Source organism: Nerophis ophidion, linkage group LG08 (assembly GCF_033978795.1).
Source record: "Nerophis ophidion isolate RoL-2023_Sa linkage group LG08, RoL_Noph_v1.0, whole genome shotgun sequence".
Lineage (NCBI taxonomy): Eukaryota > Metazoa > Chordata > Actinopteri > Syngnathiformes > Syngnathidae > Nerophis > Nerophis ophidion.
Window position 1 is genome coordinate 19,192,033 of NC_084618.1, and position 20,410 is coordinate 19,212,442.

At 30.0% G+C, this 20,410-nt stretch overlaps 1 protein-coding gene across 3 annotated transcripts in view; it reads right to left on the minus strand.

Annotated features, from left to right (window-relative positions):
* Nucleotides 1-20,410, minus strand: part of LOC133557475 (breakpoint cluster region protein-like) — a 143,653-nt gene that overhangs the window by 29,793 nt on the left and 93,450 nt on the right. For all 3 annotated transcript variants that reach the window (XR_009807776.1, XM_061907950.1, XM_061907951.1), the window contains exons 16-22: nt 18,546-18,680; nt 17,674-17,733; nt 14,158-14,267; nt 10,715-10,854; nt 10,508-10,642; nt 5,006-5,111; nt 971-1,133 (exon numbers count right to left, since the gene is read on the minus strand). Coding sequence is in view for 2 of the 3 variants with exons in the window: in XM_061907950.1 (XP_061763934.1) it covers nt 971-1,133; nt 5,006-5,111; nt 10,508-10,642; nt 10,715-10,854; nt 14,158-14,267; nt 17,674-17,733; nt 18,546-18,680 (849 nt within the window). In the remaining variant the exon portion in view is untranslated. The remainder of the gene's footprint in view (nt 1-970; nt 1,134-5,005; nt 5,112-10,507; nt 10,643-10,714; nt 10,855-14,157; nt 14,268-17,673; nt 17,734-18,545; nt 18,681-20,410) is intronic.

The window sequence follows — 20,410 nt, forward strand, 5'->3', positions numbered from 1 at the left end:
TAAAGTGTAAATATCTGTAAATAAAGTGTAAAGACGATTAAATAAAGTGTAAATAGTGCGTAAATAAAGTTGAAAAAAGTGTGGGTGAAGTGTAAAGAGGAGTAAACAAAGTGCAAATTAAAGCGTAAATAAAGGGCAAATAATTGTGGATAAAGTGTAAAGAGGAGTAAATAAAGTGTAACTAAAGTGTGAATAAAGCGTAAATAAAGTGTAAAGAAGAGTAAATAAAGTGTAACTAGTGTAAATAAATTGTGAATAAAGCGTAAATAAAGTGTAAAGAAGAGTAAATAAAGTGTAACTAAAGTGTAAATAAAGCGTAAAGTGTAAAGAAGAGTAAATAAAGTGTAACTAAAGTGTAAATAAAGCGTAAATAAAGTGTAAAGAAGAGTAAATAAAGTGTAACTAAAGTGTAAATAAAGCATAAATAAAGTGTAAAGTATAGTAAATAAAGTGTTACTAAAGTGTGAATAAAGTGTAAATAAAGTGTGAATATAGTGTAAATAAAGTGTAAAGAAGAGTAAATAAAGTGTAACTAAAGTGTAAATAAAGTGTGAAAAAAGTGTGAATAAAGTGTAAATAAAGAGTAAAGAACAGTAAACAAAGTGTAAAGATGTGTGGATGAAGTGTAAAGAAGAGTAAATAAAGTGTAACTAAAGTGTAAAAGTGTGAATAAAGTGTAAATAAAGTGTAAATAAGCGTAAATAAAGTGTAAAGAAAGTGTGGATAAAGTGTGAAGTGTAAATAAAGTGTAAGGTGTAAAGAATAGTAAATAAAGAATAAAGAAAGAGTAAGTGTGAAAAACTAAGTATTTGGTATTAACAGGGGGGCGTGGTCTGGTATTAATAAGGAGGCGTGGTCTGGGCCAGGCAGACTATGCTGTGTATTTGTAGGTGACTGGGAACAGGAAGTTGACATGTGAGTGCAGCAGCAGGTGACAGAAGGGGGGGGGGGCAACAAGACGGCCGCTTACCTGCGCCATGACTTCCAGGGACCAGCTGTCGCCCATGCTGATTGGCTGGCTGGGGTTAGCTGGGATCTTGCTGTCCTTCTCTGCAGGTCTCAGCAGCGTGGGACCGAACACTGTGGCCAGGTTGTGGAGCGACATCTTGTTCACGCTCTCCTTCTCCGCCACCCTGACGGTGCACAGCATCACATCAACACCGTCTCCATGGCAACATCCTCCTTCCTCATCACAGCAACACCATCTCCATGGCAACCACCTCATACTTCATTTTCATTAAAGGCCACCATCATGTACCCCACTGGGCATCCTTGAAAAGTTACACTCCTAATTTTATATGACTAAAGCCATTAATTACCAAGTTGTACAACTAACTAAACTCACTAATTATGTTGTACAACTAACTAAACTCACTAATTATGTTGTACAACTAACTAAACTCACTAATTATGTTGTACAACTAACTAAACTCACTAATTATTATGTTGTAAACTAGCTAAACTTACTAATTATTATGTTGTAAACTAGCTAAATTCACTAAATATTATGTTGTACAACAAGCTAAACTTACTAATTATTATGTTGTACAACTAGCTAAATCCACTAATTAGTATGTGGTACAACTAGCTAAACTTACTAATTATTATGTTGTTCAACTAGCTAAATGAACTTATCATTTTGTTGTACAACTAGCTAAACTTACTAATTATTATGTTGTACAACAAGCTAAATCCACTAATTATTATGTTGTACAACTAGCTAAACTTACTAATTATTATGTTGTACAACTAGCTAAATTCACTAATTAATATGTTGTACAACTAGCTAAACTTACTTATTATTATGTTTTAAACTAGCTAAATTCACTAACAATTATGTTGCACAACTAGCTAAACTTACTAATTATTATGTTGTAAACTAGCTAAATTCACTAAATATTATGTTGTACAACTAGCTAAACTTACTATTTATTATGTTGTAAAACTAGCTAAATTCACTAATTAATATGTTGTACAACCAGCTAAACTTACTTATTATTATGTTGTAAACTAGCTAAATTCACTAACAATTATGTTGCACAACTAGCTAAACTTACTAATTATTATGTTGTAAACTAGCTAAATTCACTAACTATTATGTTGTACAACTAGCTAAATTCACTAAATATTGTGTTGTACAACTAGCTAAATTCACTAATTAGTATGTGGTACAACTAGCTAAACTTACTAATTATTATGTTGTACAACTAGCTAAATCCACTAATTAGTATGTGGTACAACTAGCTAAACTTACTAATTATTATGTTGTTCAACTAGATAAATTAACTTATCATTTTGTTGTACAACTAGCTAAACTTACTAATTATTATGTTGTACAACTAGCTAAATTCACTAAATATTATGTTGTACAACTAGCTAAATCCACTAATTAGTATGTGGTACAATTAGCTAAACTTACTAATTATTATGTTGTACAACTAGCTAAATTCACTAACTATTATGTTGTAAAACTAGCTAAACTTACTAATTATTATGTTGTACAACTAGCTAAATTCACTAAATATTGTGTTGTACAACTAGCTAAATTCACCAATTATTATGTTGTACAACAAGCTAAATCCACTAATTAGTATGTGGTACAACTAGCTAAACTTAATAATTATTATGTTGTACAACTAGCTAAATTCACTAATCATTATGTTGGACAACTAGCTAAACTTACCAATTATGTTGTACAACTAGCTAAAATCACTAATCATTATGTTGTACAACTAGCTAAACTTACTAAATATTATGTTGTATAACTAGCTAAATTCGCTAATTATATGTTGTACAACTAGCTAAATTCACCAAATATTATGTTGTAAACTAGCTAAATTCACTAACTATTATGTTGTACAACTAGCTAAATTCACTAATTATTATGTTTTACAACAAGCTAAATCCACTAATTAGTATGTGGTACAACTAGCTAAACTTACTAATTATTAGTTTGTACAACTAGCTAAATTCACTAATCATTATGTTGTACAACTAGCTAAACTTACTAATTATGTTGTACAACTAGCTAAATTCACTAATCATTATGTTGTACAACTAGCTAAACTTACTAATTATTATGTTTTAAACTAGCTAAATTCACTAACAATTATGTTGCACAACTAGCTAAACTTACCAATTATTATGTTGTAAACTAGCTAAATTCACTAACTATTATGTTGTACAACTAGCTAAATTCACTAAATATTATGTTGTACAACTAGCTAAACTTACTAATTACTATGTTGTAAAACTAGCTAAATTCACAAATTAATATGTTGTACAACTAGCTAAACTTACTAATTATAATGTTGTAAAACTAGCTAAATTCACTAATTAATATGTTGTACAACTAGCTAAATCCACTAAGTATTATGTTGTACAACTAACTAAACTCACTAATTATTATGTTGTCAACTAGCTAAACTTACTAAGTATTATGTTGTAAACTAGCTAAATCCACTAAATATTATGTTGTACAACTAACTAAACTCACTAATTATTATGTTGTCAACTAGCTAAACTTACTAAGTATTATGTTGTAAACTAGCTAAATTCACTAAATATTATGTTGTACAACTAGCTAAACTTACTAATTATTATGTTGTAAAACTAGCTAAATCCACTAATTAATATGTTGTACAACTAGCTAAACTTACTAATTATTATGTTGTAAAACTAGCTAAATTCACAAATTATTATGTTGTACAACTAGCTAAACTTACTAATTATTATGTTGTAAACTAGCTAAATTCACTAACAATTATGTTGCACAACTAGCTAAACTTACTAATTATTATGTTGTAAACTAGCTAAATTCACTAACTATTATGTTGTACAACTAGCTAAATTCACTAAATATTGTGTTGTACAACTAACTAAATTCACTAATTATTATGTTGTACGACAAGCAAAATCCACGAATTAGTATGTGGTACAACTAGCTAAACTTACTAATCATTATGTTGTACAACTAGCTAAACTTACTAATTATTATGTTGTATAACTAGCTAAATTCGCTAATTATATTTTGTACAACTAGCTAAATTCACCAAATATTATGTTGTACAACTAGCTAAATTCACTAATTATTATGTTGTACATCTCATTAAAGTCACTAATTATTATGTGGTACAACAAGCTAAATTCACAAATGATTATGTTGTACAACTAGCTAAACTCACTAATTATTGTGTTGTATAACTAGCTAAATTCAGGAATTATGTTGTACAACTAGCTAAACTCACTAATTATGTTGTACAACTAGCTAAACTTACTAATTATTAAGTTGTACAACTAACTAAATTCATTAATTATTATGCTGTACAACTAACTAAATTCACTAATTATTACGTTGTACAACTAACTAAATTCACTAATTATTATGTGTGACTAATAAGGCCATTAGCTACTTGCTGCCATCTAGTGGAAGGTTATTTAACTGCACCCAAAAAGGCAAAGCAATTCTTATTTGCAGTAACTCAGCATTTGTTTTTTACTAGTTGGATAAAAAGGCAATTAGTATCACTCACAGGATTTAATTTTTTTTCACCATGACTAGGGAAGCTTGTCTGCATTGGGTCATACACATGAATGCTGTGCTTAGAACCATTCAGAGTATTATTAAATTGTATTATTATTACACTGGCCACTTGAGGGCGACAAAACGGCAGCATCCAGGTCAGGCAAACTGAAGACGTCGGAGTTTGGACACCGCTGGTTTAATATATTTATTATTCTTCATAAGATTGATTCCACAACTTTAACGAGTGAATCCATGTTTGTGATTGGTCATTTGTTCGAAAATCCTGACGTAACTACCAGATTTTCCCGACCAAAAGCCGTTACTTTTTTCCCCAAGCTTTGATCCCAGCGGCCTATACAAAGGTGCAACTAATCTACAGACTTTCCTTTGCTAACGGCTCAATTATGGATGGATGAACGGAAGGTACGTGGACCAGGCTTCTCTCCGTGATGCGTTCAGGGCCCTGTATGAAAGTGGTACCTCTTCAGGTGGTCCAGGAGGAAGAGGAAGGTGACCAGGTTGGGCTCGGGTAGCGACAGCAGCAGGTTCAACATGCAGCTCTCCTTGGCGACGCTGTCTGACAGAGCTGAGGATCACAAGATGGACGCACGGGATCAAACAGGAACTTTACCCGGGTAAATAAAGAGTGTTTCCACCAAAAACAACTCAGGTAAATATAGTTCCTGGTAAGTAAGGTCCATCTTTCTCAAAGTAACAGCGTAAGGGAAGTGTAAAGAAATTGTAAAAGTGTTAAAAAAGTGTAAAAAGAACAAAGAAACGTGAAAAAACCCCACAAAGTGTAAAAAACGTGAAAAAGTAAAAAGAAAGTATAAAGAAAATGCAAAACATGTAAAGAAAGTGTAAAAAAGTGTAAAAACCATGATAAAAGTGTTTTTAAAAAGTGTAAAGAAAGTGTGTAAAGATGTAAAGAAAGTGGAAAACATGTAAAGAAAGTGGAAAACATGTAAAGAAAGTGTAAAAAACTGTATAGGAGGTGTACAAAGCATGATAAAAGCTTAAAGAAAGTGTAGAAAGACGTAAAAGAAAGAATATAGGAATGATAAAAGTGTTTAAAAAAGCGTAAATAAAGTGTATAAAGATGTAAAAGATGTAAAAGATATAGTATAAGAATGATATAAGTGTTTTTAAGAAGCATAAAGAAAATGTATAAAAGTGTAAAAGAAAGTGTATAGGAAGGATAAAAGTGTAAACAAAAAGCATAAAGTGTATAGAGGCGTAAATAAAGTGGAAAACATGTTAAGAAAGTGTAAAGAACTGTAAAAAGCATGATAAATGGTTAAAAAAAGCATAAAGTGTATAAAGATGTAAATAAAGTGGAAAACATGTCAAGAAAGTGTAAAGAAGTGTAAAACGCATGATAAACGTGTTTAAAAAAGCATAAAAAAAGTGTATAAAGATGTAAATAAAGTGAAAAACATGTAAATAAACTGAAAAATAGTGTATAGGAGGTGTAAAAAGCATGATAAAAGTTTAAAGAAAGTGTAGAAAAGGCGTAAAAGAAAGAATATAGGAATGATAGAATTGTTTACGAAAGGGCAAAAGTGTTAAGAAAGTGTAAAAAGTACAAAGAAAATGAAAAAAAAAAAAAAAAAACAGAACGAAAGTGTAAAAAAGTAAAAATAAAATATGGAAATGTAAAACGACGTAAAGAAAGTGTAAATCGTGTAAAAAAAAGTCTTAAAAGCATAAAGTTAGTGTAAATACGTACAGAAAGTCTATTAAGCGCAAATAAAGTGTAAACCTGTAAATACAGTGTAAAACAGAGTAAAAAACATTACAAAAACGTAAAGTACATGAATTTAAAAAAAAGAAGCATTAAGCAAGTACAAAGGGAGTGTAAAAAGCTTCAAAAAGTGTTAAAACAATGTAAAGTAAGTGTAAGGAAGAGTAAAGAGAGTGTATAAAGTGTACATAAAATGTCAAACCTGTAAAAAAAAGTGTAATAATTTGTACAGAAAGTTTAACGGGATTGTAAAAAAGTATTAAAAACAAGTGTAACGAAAGTGTAATAAAGTGGAAAGAAAGTGTTAAGCGCAATGAAAGCAAATAAAGTGTAAAACAAAACAAACGTCCAAAAAGAGTGTTAAAAAGTGTTCAACAGTGTATCACACGCAAATAAAGTGTAAAACAAACTTCCCAAAAAAGTGTTAAAAAGCGTACAACAGTGTATAACACGCAAATAAAGTGTAAAACCTGTAAAAAATAAAAGTGTAAAGAAAGTGTAAACACGTAAATACAGTGTAAAACAGAGAAAAACAAGTCTAAAAGGAGTGTAAGAAACATTACAAAAGCGTAAAGGACATGAAATTTAAAAAAAAGCATTAAGCAAGTACAAAAGGGGTACATAAAAAGAGAGCGTATAAAGCGTAAATAAAGTGTCAAACCTGTAAAGAAAGTGTAACATTTTTTACAGAAAGTAACGGTAAAGTGTAAAAAGTGTAAAAAGCATCATAATACTGTTTAAAAAAGTGTAAAGAAAGTGTATAAAGATGTAAAGAAAGTGTAAAAAAGTGTATAAAGATGTAAAGAAAGTGTAAAAAAACGTGTATGGGACATGTGAAAAGCATTATAAAAGCTTATAAAAGTGTAGAAAGGCGTAAAAGAAAGAATATAGGAATGATAAAAGTGTTTAAAAAATTGGGAAAAAAAGTGTATAAAGACATAAAAGAAAGAGTATAGGAATGATAAAAGTGTTTTTAAATGGGTTAAGAAAGTGTATAAAGACATAAAAGAAAGTGTATAGGAAAGATAAAAGTGTAAAGAAAGTGCAAGAGTAAAGGAATGATAAAAGTGTTTTTAAAAAGCATAAAGAAAATCTAAAAAAGTGTAAAATAAAGTGTATAGGAAGGATAAAAGTGTAAACAAAAGCATAAGTGTTTAAAGACGTAAATAAAGTGGAAAACGTGTACAAAAAAGCGTAAAAAAGAGTAAAAAGCATGATAAAAGTGTTTAAATAAGTGTAAAGAAAGTGTTTAAAGATGTAAATAAAGTGAAAAACATGTAAAGAAAGTTTAAAAAAGTGTATAGGAACTGTAAAAAGCATAACAAAAGCTTAAAGAAAGTGTAGAAAGGCGTAAAAGAAAGAATATAGGAATGATACAAGTGTTTAAAAAAGCATAAAGAAAGTGTATAAAAATGTAAAAAAATTGTATAGGAATGATAAAAGTGTTTTAAAAAGCGTGAATAAAGTGTATATGAATGATAAAAGTGTTTTTTTAAAACGTAAATAAAGTGTATAGGAATGTTAAAAGCGTTCAAAAAAGCGTAAAGAATGTGTTTAAAAAAGCGTAAAGAAAGGGTATAAAGATGTAAAAGATACAGCATAGGAATGATAAAAGTGTTTTTAAGAAGCATAAAGTAAATGTATAAAAGTGTAAAAGAAAGTGTATAGGAAGGATAAAAGTGTAAACAAAAAGCATAAATAAAGTGTGTGGAGACGTAAATAAAGTGGAAAACGTAAAAAACGTGTAAATAAGTGTAAAAAGCATAACAAAAGTGTTTAAAAAAGCATAAAGAATGTGTATAAAGATGTAAATAAAGTGGAAAACATGTATAGGAGGTGTAAAAAGCATGATAAAAGCTTGAAGAAAGGGTAGAAAGGCATAAAAGAAAGAATATAGGAATGATAAAAGTGTTTAAAAAACCATAAAGAAAGTGTATAAAAATGTAAAAAAAATAGTATAGGAATGATAAAAGTGTTTTAAAAAGCGTGAATAAAGTGTATAGGAATGATAAAAGTGTTTTTTTTAAAAACGTAAATAATGTGTGTAGGAATGATAAAAGCGTTCAAAAAAGTGTAAAGAAAGTGTATAAAGATATAAAAGAAATAGTATAAGAATGATAAGTGTTTTAAAAAGCGTGAATAAAGTGTATAAGAATGATAAAAGTGTTTAACAAAGCGTAAATAAAGTGTATAAAGGCATCAAAGAAAGTGTAAAAAGAATGATAAAAGTGTTTAAAAAAAGCGTACAAAGATGTAAAAGAAATAGTATAATGATAAAACTGTATTTAAAAAGCGTAAACAAAATGTATAGGAATAATAAAAGTGTTTAAAAAAAAGCATAAAGAAAGTGTAAAAAGCATGTTAAATGTTTTTAAAAAATGCATAAAGAAAGTGTATAGGAAGTGTAAAAAGCATGTTAAAACTGTTTAAAAAAAACAAACAATGTGTAAAAAGCATGTTAAAAGTGTTTTAAAAAGTATAAATAAAGTGTATAGAAGTGTAAAAAGCATGTTAAATTTTTTTTTAAAATGCATAAAGAAAGTGTATAGAAGTGTAAAAAGCATGTTAAAAGTGTTTAAAAAAGCATAAATAAAGTGTATAGAAGTGTAAAAAGCATGTTAAAAGTGTTTAAAAAACATAAAGAAAGTGTAAAAAGCATGTTAAAAGTGTTTAAAAAAGCATAAATAAAGTGTATAGGAAGTGTAAAAAGCATGCTAAAAGTGTTTATAAAACCATAAATAAAGTGTATAGGAAGTGTAAAAAGCATGTTAAAAGTGTTTAAAAAAGCATAAATAAAGTGTATAGGAAGTGTAAAAAGCATGTTAAAAGTGTTTAAAAAACATAAAGAAAGTTTAAAAACCATGTTAAAAGTGTTTAAAAAAGCATAAATAAAGTGTATAGGAAGTGTAAAAAGCATGCTAAAAGTGTTTATAAAAGCGTAAATAAAGTGTATTGGAAGTGTAAAAAGCATGTTAAAAGTGTTTAAAAAAAAGCATAAATTAAGTATATAGAAGTGTAAAAAGCATGTTAAAAGTGTTTAAAAAAGCATAAATAAAGTGTATAGGAAGTGTAAAAAGCATGCTAAAAGTGTTTATAAAACCATAAATAAAGTGTATAGGAAGTGTAAAAAGCATGTTAAAAGTGTTTAAAAAAGCATAAATAAAGTGTATAGGAAGTGTAAAAAGCATGTTAAAAGTGTTTAAAAAACATTAAGAAAGTTTAAAAACCATGTTAAAAGTGTTTAAAAAAGCATAAATAAAGTGTATAGGAAGTGTAAAAAGCATGCTAAAAGTGTTTATAAAAGCGTAAATAAAGTGTATTGGAAGTGTAAAAAGCATGTTAAAAGTGTTTAAAAAAAGCATAAATTAAGTATATAGAAGTGTAAAAAGCATGTTAAAAGTTTTTTTAAAAAGCATGAAGAAAGTGTCTAGGAAATGTAAAAAGCATGTTAAAAGTGTTTAAAAAACACGAAGAAAGTGTAAAAAGCATGTTAAATGTGTTTAAAAAAGCATAAATAAAGTGTATAGGAATTGTAAAAAGCATGCTAAAAGTGTTTATAAAAGCATTAATAAAGTGTATACAAGTGTAAAAAGCATGTTAAAAGTTTTTTTTAAAAACATAAAGAAAGTGTCTAGGAAATGTAAAAAGCATGTTAAAAGTGTTTAAAAAACATAAAGAAAGTTTAAAAACCATGTTAAAAGTGTTTAAAAAAGCATAAAGTGTATAGGAAGTGTAAAAAGCATGCTAAAAGTGTTTATAAAAGCATAAATAAAGTGTATGGGAAGTGTAAAAAGCATGTTAAAAGTGTTTTAAAAAAAAGCATAAATTAAGTATATAGAAGTGTAAAAAGCATGTTTAAAGTTTTTTTAAAAAGCCTAAAGAAAGTGTCTAGGAAATGTAAAAAGCATGTTAAATGTGTTTAAAAAAACATAAATAAAGTGTATAGAAGTGTAAAAAGCATGTTAAAAGTCTTTAAAAAACATAAAGAAAGTGTAAAAAGCATGTTAAATGTGTTTAAAAAATCATAAATAAAGTGTATAGGAAGTGTAAAAAGCATGCTAAAAGTGTTTTTAAAAAAAGCATAAATAAAGTGTATAGAAGTGTAAAAAGCATGTTAAAAGTTTTTTAAAAAAAACATAAAGAAAGTGTCTAGGAAATGTAAAAAGCATGTTAAAAGTGTTTAAAAAAGCATTAAAAAAGTGTCTAGGAAGTGTAACAGAAATAGTATGGAATCTTACAGATGCCGCCTGCAAAGTTGGGGTAGAGCTCGTCGGTGAAGAGCGGTTCTGGAAGCTCGCGGAAGTAAAGCTTCAAGGTGCCGGCGATGGCGTTGACGTCCATCTCGCTCATCATGACGGAAACATCTTTGTTGTCTGCCAAGGAGCAGCAGGACATGAAGACAAGAAGCAGAAACGAGAGGAGAAGCTGCAGAAGAGAAGACTCACTGCTGTCAAAGGCCGTCTTCAGGGCCTGGATGTCCGTGGCCACGCCCGACACTCGGTAGATGCCCACCTCCTCCATGCCCCGCCTCTCGATCTCCTCCAAGCACTGTCGCACGATGTAGGGCACCTTGGAACGCTCACGCCTGCGTGAACACACACTTTTTGTTCTCTTACGCAACAAACCTTCCCAGTGGAACAAGCCATCCATCATATCAATCAATACAATCAGTCGAATCAATCAATGAAACCAAGCGAATACCTCAATCAATAACACCTGTGACATCAATCAATGAACTCAATCAATAACATCAGTGAAATCAATCAATGAAACCAATCAATAACATCATGGAAATCAATCAATGAACTCAATCAATAACATCAGTGAAATCAATCATTGAAACCAATCAATAACATCATGGAAATCAATCAATCAAATCAGTGTAACCGATCAATGAACTCAATCAATAACAGCAGTAATATCAATCAATGAAACCAATCAATAAAATCATGGAAATCAATCAATCAAATCAGTGTAACCGATCAATGAACTCAATCAATAACATCAGTAAAGTCAATCAATGAAACCAATCAATAACATCATGGAAATCAATCAATGAACTCAATCAATAACATCAGTGAAATCAATCAATGAAACCAATCAATAACATCGTGGAAATCAATCAATCAAATGAGTGTAACCGATCAATGAGCTCAATCAATAACATCAGTGAAATCAATCAATGAAACCACTCAATAACATCATGGAAATCAATCAATGAAATCAATCAATAACATCAGTGAAATCAATCAATGAAACCAATCAATAACATCGTGGAAATCAATCAATCAAATCAGTGTAACCGATCAATGAACTCAATGAATAACATCAGTGATATCAATCAATGAATCCAATCAATAACATCATGGAAATCAATCAATGAACTCAATCAATAACATCAGGGAAATCAATCAATGAAACCAATCAATAACATTTTGGAAATCAATCAATCAAATCAGTGTAATCGATCAATGAACTCAATCAATAACATCAGTGAAATCAATCAATGAAACCAATCAACAACATCATGGAAATCAATCAATGAAATCAATCAATTACATCAGTGAAATCAATCAGTGAAACCAATCAATAACATCGTGGAAATCAATCAATCAAATCAGTGTAACCGATCAATGAACTCAATGAATAACATCAGTGATATCAATCAATAAATCCAATCAATAACATCATGGAAATCAATCAATGAACTCAATCAATAACATCAGTGAAATCAATCAATGAAACCAATCAATAACATCGTGGAAATCCATCAATCAAATCAGTGTAATCGATCAATGAACTCAATCAATAACATCAGTGAAATCAATCAATGAAACCAATCAACAACATCATGGAAATCAATCAATGAAAACAGTGTAATCGATCAATGAAAACAGTGTAATCGATCAATGAAATCAGCGTAATCGATCAATGAACTCAATCAATAGAATCAGTCAATGAAACCAATTAATGAAATCAACCAAATAATTCCATCAATGAAATCAATCAACTAACTCAATTAATGAATTCAAACAATGAAATATATCAGTGAAATCATTCAATGAAATAAATCAGTGAAATCTTTAAATGCAAACAATCAATGAACTCAGTCAATAAAATCAATCAATGAAATCAATCAATGAACTCAATCAATAAAATCAGTCAATGAAATCAATTAATGAAATCAACCAAATATTTCAATGAATGAAATCAATCAACTAACTCAATTAATGAATTCAAACAGTGAAATCTATCAGCAAAATCATTCACTGAAATCAATCAATAAAATCCTTAAATGTAAACAATCAATGAAACCAATCAAAAACATCAGTGAAATAAATCGATGAAATCAGTGTAATCAATCAACGAACTCAACCCAATAAAATCAATGAACAAAATTAATCAATGAAATACATTTATGGAATCAACCAAAAGATTCAATCAGTGAAATCATCAATTAATGAAATCAATGAATTCAAACAATGAACGGAATCAATAAAATCAATCAATGAACTGAATTAATAAAATCAATCAACGAACTCAATGAAATGAGTCAATGAAACCAATCAATAACATCAGTGAAATCAATCACTGAAATCAGTGAAATCAATCTACGACCTGAACCCAATAAAATCATTCCATGAAATCAATCAATGAAAGAAATTAATGAAATCAACCAAATATTTCAATGAATCTCAATCAACTAATTCAATTGATGAATTCAAAAAATGAAATATATCTGTGAAATCATTCAATTAAATACATCAATGAAATCCTTAAATGTAATCAATCAATGAACTCAATCAATAAAATCAATCAATGAAATCAATCAATGAACTCAATCAGTGAAATATTTAAATGTATTTAATCAATGAACTCAATCAATAAAATCAATCAATGAACTCAAAAAATTAAAACAATCAGTGAAACCCTTAAAAGAAATCAATCAATGAACTTAATCAATAAAATCAGTCAATGAACTCAATTAATGGAATCAACCAAATAATTCAATCATTGAAATCAATCAACCAACTCACTTAGTGAATTCAAACAATGAAACCTATCAGTGAAATCAATCAATAAAATCCTTAAATGTAATCAATCAATGAACTCAATAAATAAAATCAATCAAAGAACTCAAACAATGAAATCAATCAGTGAAATCCTTAAATGAAACTCTTAAATGAAATAAATCAATGAACTTAATCAATAAAATCAATCAGTGAAATCAATCAATGAAATCCTTAAATGTAATCAATCAATGAAGTCAAACAATGAACTCAATCAGTGAAATCCTTAAATGAAACTCTTAAAAGTAATCAATCAAGGAACTCAATCAACAAAATCAATCAATTAATGAAAAAAACAAATAATTCAATCAATGAAATCAATCAATTAACTCAATTGGTGAATTCAAACAATGAAACCTATCAGTGAAATCAATCAATGAAGTCCTTAAATGAAACCTGTAAATGTAATCAATCAATGAACTCAATCAATAAAATCAATCAATGAACTAAAAAAATGTAATCAATCAATGAACTCAATCAATGAAATCAATCAATGAACTCAAAACATGTAATCAGTCAATTAACTCAATCAATAAAACAATTCAATGAACTAAAACAATTTAATCAATTAATGAACTCAATCAATAAAATCAATCAATGAACTCAAAAAATGTAATCAGTTAATGAACTCAATCAAAGAACTCAATCAATAAAATCCATTAATGAAATCAATCAATGAACTCAAAAAAATGTAATCAGTCAATGAATTCAATCAATAAAATAAATCAATGAAATGAATGAGGTGAATGAGTGAGGTAGATGGTTGACTGGAAAGAAAGAGTGCAATGAATGAGTGAGCAGGGGAGAAGAAGACTGACTTGGTGACGCTGGAGATGTTGACCCCAAACACTCCCATGGGGCGACGTGACGGCATCTTCTTCAGACTCAACTCTCTGCTGGTGAACTTCATGGACACTTTCACTTCCATCTGGCACAGGAAGTACACCAGCAACGTTACACACCTGCACTTCCTGTTACATGTTATTACTATTACTATATAGTACTGTAACTTACTATTTATTACTGTACCATGTTACTACTACTACTGAATACTGTTCCATACGTGTACTTCATGGACACTTTGACTTCAATCTGGCACAGGAAGTACACCAGCAACGTTACACACCTGCACTTCCTGTTACATGTTACTACTACTACTATTATATAACACTGTAACATACTTACTATATATTACTGTAACATGTTACTACTACTACTACTACATAATACTGTAAGAAACTTACTATTTATTACTGTGACATGTTACTACTACTATAACATACTATTTATTACTGTAACATGTTACTACTACTACTGAATACTGTTCCATGCGTGTACTTCATGGACACTTTCACTTCCATCTGGCACAGGAAGTACACCAGCAACGTTACACACCTGCACTTCCTGTTACATATTACTACTACTATATAATATTGAAACATATTACTACTACTATATAATACTGTAACATACTTACTACTACTACTATATAATACTGCAACATATTACTACATAATACTGTATTATGTTGTTACTACTACATAATACTGTAACATATTACTACTACTACTATATACAGTAATACTGTAACATGCTACTACTACTACTATATAATACTGTAACATGTTACTACTACTACCATATAATACTGTAACATGTTATTACTAACATGTTATTACTAACATATTACTACTACTATACAATGCTGTAACATGCTACTACTATATAATACTGTAACATGTTACTACTACTACTATATATTACTGTAAAATATTACTACTACTATACAATACTGTAATACATATTACTACTACTACATAATAGTGTAACATATTACTACTATAACATAATACAGTAACATAGTATTAGTACTATATAATACTGTAACATATTACTACTACATAATACTGTAACATGTTACTACTTCCACTATATAATCCTGTAACATATTACTACTACTCTACAATATTGTTTTACATATTACTACCACTACATAATACTGTAACATAATATTACTACTACATAATACTTTAACATAGTACTACTATATAATGCTGTAACATATAACTACTACTACATAGTACTGTAACATGTTACTACTACAACATAATACTGTAACATACTTACTACTACTACATAGTACTGTAACATACTACTCGTACTAAATAATACTGTAACATACTACTACTACATAATACTGTAACATAGTAGTACTATGACTACATAACACTGTAAATTGTTTACCACTGCTACTATATAATACTGTAACATGTTACTACTACTGTATAATAGTGTAACATATTACGACTACTTTGTAATACTGTAACATAGTACTACCACTACTACTACATAATACTGTAACATGTTACTACTACTACATAATACTGTAACATACTACTACTACTACTACATAATACTGTAACATAGTGCTACTACTACATAATACTGTAACATGTTACTACTTCTACTATATAATACTGTAACATATTACTACTACTCTACAATATTGTTATACATATTACTACTACTACATAATAGTGTAACATAATATTACTACCACATAATACTTTAACATGGTACTACTATATAATGCTGTAACATATAACTACTACAACATAATACTGTAACATACTACTAGTACTACATAATACTGTAACATACTACTAGTACTACATAATACTGTAACATACTACTACTACATAATACTGTAACATAGTGGTACTACTACTACATAACACTAAATTGTTTACCACAGCTACTATATAATACAGCAACTTTCTAAGTACTACTGTATAATACTGTAACATATTACGACTACTACATAATACTGTAACATAGTACTACTACTACTACATAATACTGTAACATGTTACTACTATCAATCAATCAATCAATCAATCAATCAATGTTTACTTATATAGCCCTAAATCACTAGTGTCTCAAAGGGCTGCACAAACCACTACGACATCCTCGGTAGGCCCTACTACTTTACTACACTACTACATAATACTGTAACATACTACTACTACATAATGCTGTAACATAGTACTACTACTACATAATACAGTAACATTCTACTACATATTACTGTAACATAGTAGTACTACTACTACTACTACATAATACTGTAACATTTTACTAATACTACTACTCCTACATAATACTGTAACATAGTACTACTACTACAGAATACTGTAACATAGTACTACTACACCATAATATTGTAACATACTACTGCCACTACTACATAATACTGTAACATAGTACTACTACTACTACATAATACTGTAACATGCTACTACTACATAATACTGTAACATGGTAGTGCTATTACTACATAATACTGTAACATAGTACCACTACAACATAATACTGTAACATAGTACTACTACTACTACATAATACTGTAACATATTAATAATACTACTACTCCAACATAATGCTGTAACATAGTACCACTACTACATAATACTGTAACTTGCTACTACTATTACTACTACTACATAATACTGTAACATGCTACTACTACTGCTACATAATACTGTAACATAGTACTACTACTACATAATACTGTAACATGCTACTACTAATACTACATAGTACTGTAACATAGTAGTGCTACTACTACATAATACTGTAACATAGTACCACTATAACATAATACTTTAACATAGTACTACTACTACTACATAATACTGTAACATATTACTAAAACTACTACTCCAACATAATACTGTAACATAGTACTACTACAACAGAATACTGTAACATAATACTACTACAACATAATACTGTAATATGTTACCACTACTACTAGATAATATTGTAACATACTACTACTATGACATAATACTGTAACATAGTAGTACTACTACATAATACTGTAACATGCTACTCCTACTGCTACATAATACTGTAACATAGTACCACTACTACATAATACTGTAACATGCTACTACTATTACTACTACTACATAATACAGTAACATAGTAGTACTACTACTACATAATACTGTAACATGCTACTACTACTACATAATACTGTAACATGCTACTACTACTACATAATACTGTAACATGCTACTACTACTACATAATACTGTAACATGCTACTACTACATACTACTGTAACTTAGTAGTACTACTACATAATAGTGTAACATATTACTAATACTACTACTCCGACATAACACTGTAACATAGTACCGCTACACCATAATACTGTAACATAGTACTACTACAACATAATACTGTAACATAGTACTACTACTATACAATACTGTAACATAGTACTACTACAACATAATAGTAATGTAGGAGAAGAACTGACACACCTCACTCATAGGGATGATGGTCCTCTGCCACTCTTTGCCTTGCAGCATTTGTGGCACCAGCTGAATAATAACAAACACATCATTAATGTCACAGAAAGATTTTTTTATCACACACACACACACACACACACACACACACACACACACACACACACACACACACACACACACACACACACACACGTATATATACATATTTACAATATGTTCCCCTAGTGTCCAAATAACTCTTAATTAAGTCTTTCTTACTTACAATATGTTCCCCATACTAAAGTGTTACCAAAATATAAATACAAAAAAATCACCAACATGAATTCTTTGTGGCAGAATTAAATATTCTTATTGTTTTTCCACTACATTTTTAATTGGAATACTTTATGTAATATTTAGAACAAAACCGGCTAATGATGTCATTGGCAGAGATTTTAACGACATCAACAAACGTCAAGCTCTTGAAGAACATGCTGTCATTTCGGTGTTTTATTTGTGATCGTTTCATCATCAGGTCAGGTATTTTTCTTCACAGAATATTTGGGGGGGCTGGGGGGGGGGCAAACAAAAGCTGCAGTCGGGGATGACATCATCCGTGTAGTAACACGTGACACCGCCAGAGGGCGCCACAATTCACGCGTGCAGCAACACAAAGACCGCATCGCTATTGTTAGGACTTTATTTGTGGACAGGAATATGGTCTTCTTTTGAAGACATTTAAAGAGTGCTGCACATATACATATATACATATGTGCATATGTATATATACATAGTAGTTTTTTTTCTCTGTGGTAGTATTGATATTATGATTGCATCATCGATGGAAAGAATGATGTCATGGGATGTTTTGCTGTTGCCGAGTGACAAGAAGGTGTCCCTACCGGGATCTGTCCTTTGGCGATGATGCGGTCGGCGCCGTCTCCTCCGTCCTCTTTGTTGTGCTTGCTCTTGTTGTAGCACTTCTCGTAGCAGAGCAGCCTCAGGGTCTGCGAGCCCTCCAGGTCGATCTCGAACTCCTGATGGACGGCATCGCGTATGTCAACAATATCATGAATGTCAACATCATCATATGTCAACAACATCATTTGTGTCAACAACATCACATGTGTCAACAACATCCTGTATGTCAACAACATCATGTATGTCAACAACATAATTTGTGTCGACAACATCATGTATGTCAACACCATCATGTGTGTCGACAACATAGTGGATGTCAACAACATCATACATGTCAACATCATGTGTCAAAAACATCATATATGTCAACATCATACATGTCAACATCATGTATGTCAACAACATCATACATGTCAACATCATGTGTGTCAACAACATAATGTGTCAACAACATCATGTATGTGAACATCATGTGTGTCAACAACATCATGTGTCAACAACATCATATATGTCAACAACATCATAGATGTCAACATCATGTATGTCAACAACATCATGTATGTCAACATCATACATGTCAACATCATGTATGTCAACAACATCATATGTGTCAACAACATCATGTTATTCAACATCATATGTGTCAACAACATAATGTATCTCAACAACATCATATGTGTCAACATCATGTATGTCAACAACATCATGTATGTCAACATCATGTATGTCAACAACATGTGTCAACATTATGTATGTCAACAACATCATATGTATCAACAACATCATATGTATCAACAACATCATGTGTGTCAACCAACATCATGTATGTCAACAACATCATGTATGTCAACAACATCATGTGTCAACAACATCATGTATGTCAACAACATCATACAGTATGTGTCAACATCATGTATGTCAACAACATCATGTATGTCAACAACATCATGTATGTCAACATCATATGTGTCAACAACATCATGTTAGTCAACATCATATGTGTCAACATCATGTTTGTCAACAACATCATATGTATCAACAACATCATGTATGTCAACAACATCATGTGTCAACAACAGCATGTATGTCAACAACATCATACAGTATATGTCAACAACATCATACATGTCAACAACATCATACAGTTTGTGTCAACATCATGTATGTCAACAACATCATGTATGTCAACAACATCATATAGGTCTACAACATCATACATGTCAACACCATCATACAATATGTGTCAACATCATGTATGTCAACATCATATATGTCAACAACATCATATATGTCAACAACATCATACAGTTTGTGTCAACATCATGTATGTCAACAACATCATGTATGTCAACAACATTATATATGTCAACAACATCATACATGTCAACACCATCATACAGTATGTGTCAACATCATGTATGTCAACATCATATATGTCAACAACATCATGTATGTCAACAACATCATATATGTCAACAACATCATGTATGTCAACAACATCATACATGTCAACACCATCATACAGTATGTGTCAACATCATGTATGTCAACATCATATATGTCAACAACATCATGTATGTCAACAACATCATACATGTCAACACCATCATACAGTATGTGTCAACATCATGTATGTCAACATCATATATGTCAATAACATCATGTATGTCAACAACATCATACATGTCAACACCATCATACAGTATGTGTCAACATCATGTATGTCAACATCATATATGTCAATAACATCATGTATGTCAACAACATCATACATGTCAACACCATCATACAGTATGTGTCAACATCATGTATGTCAACATCATATATGTCAACAAAATCATGTATG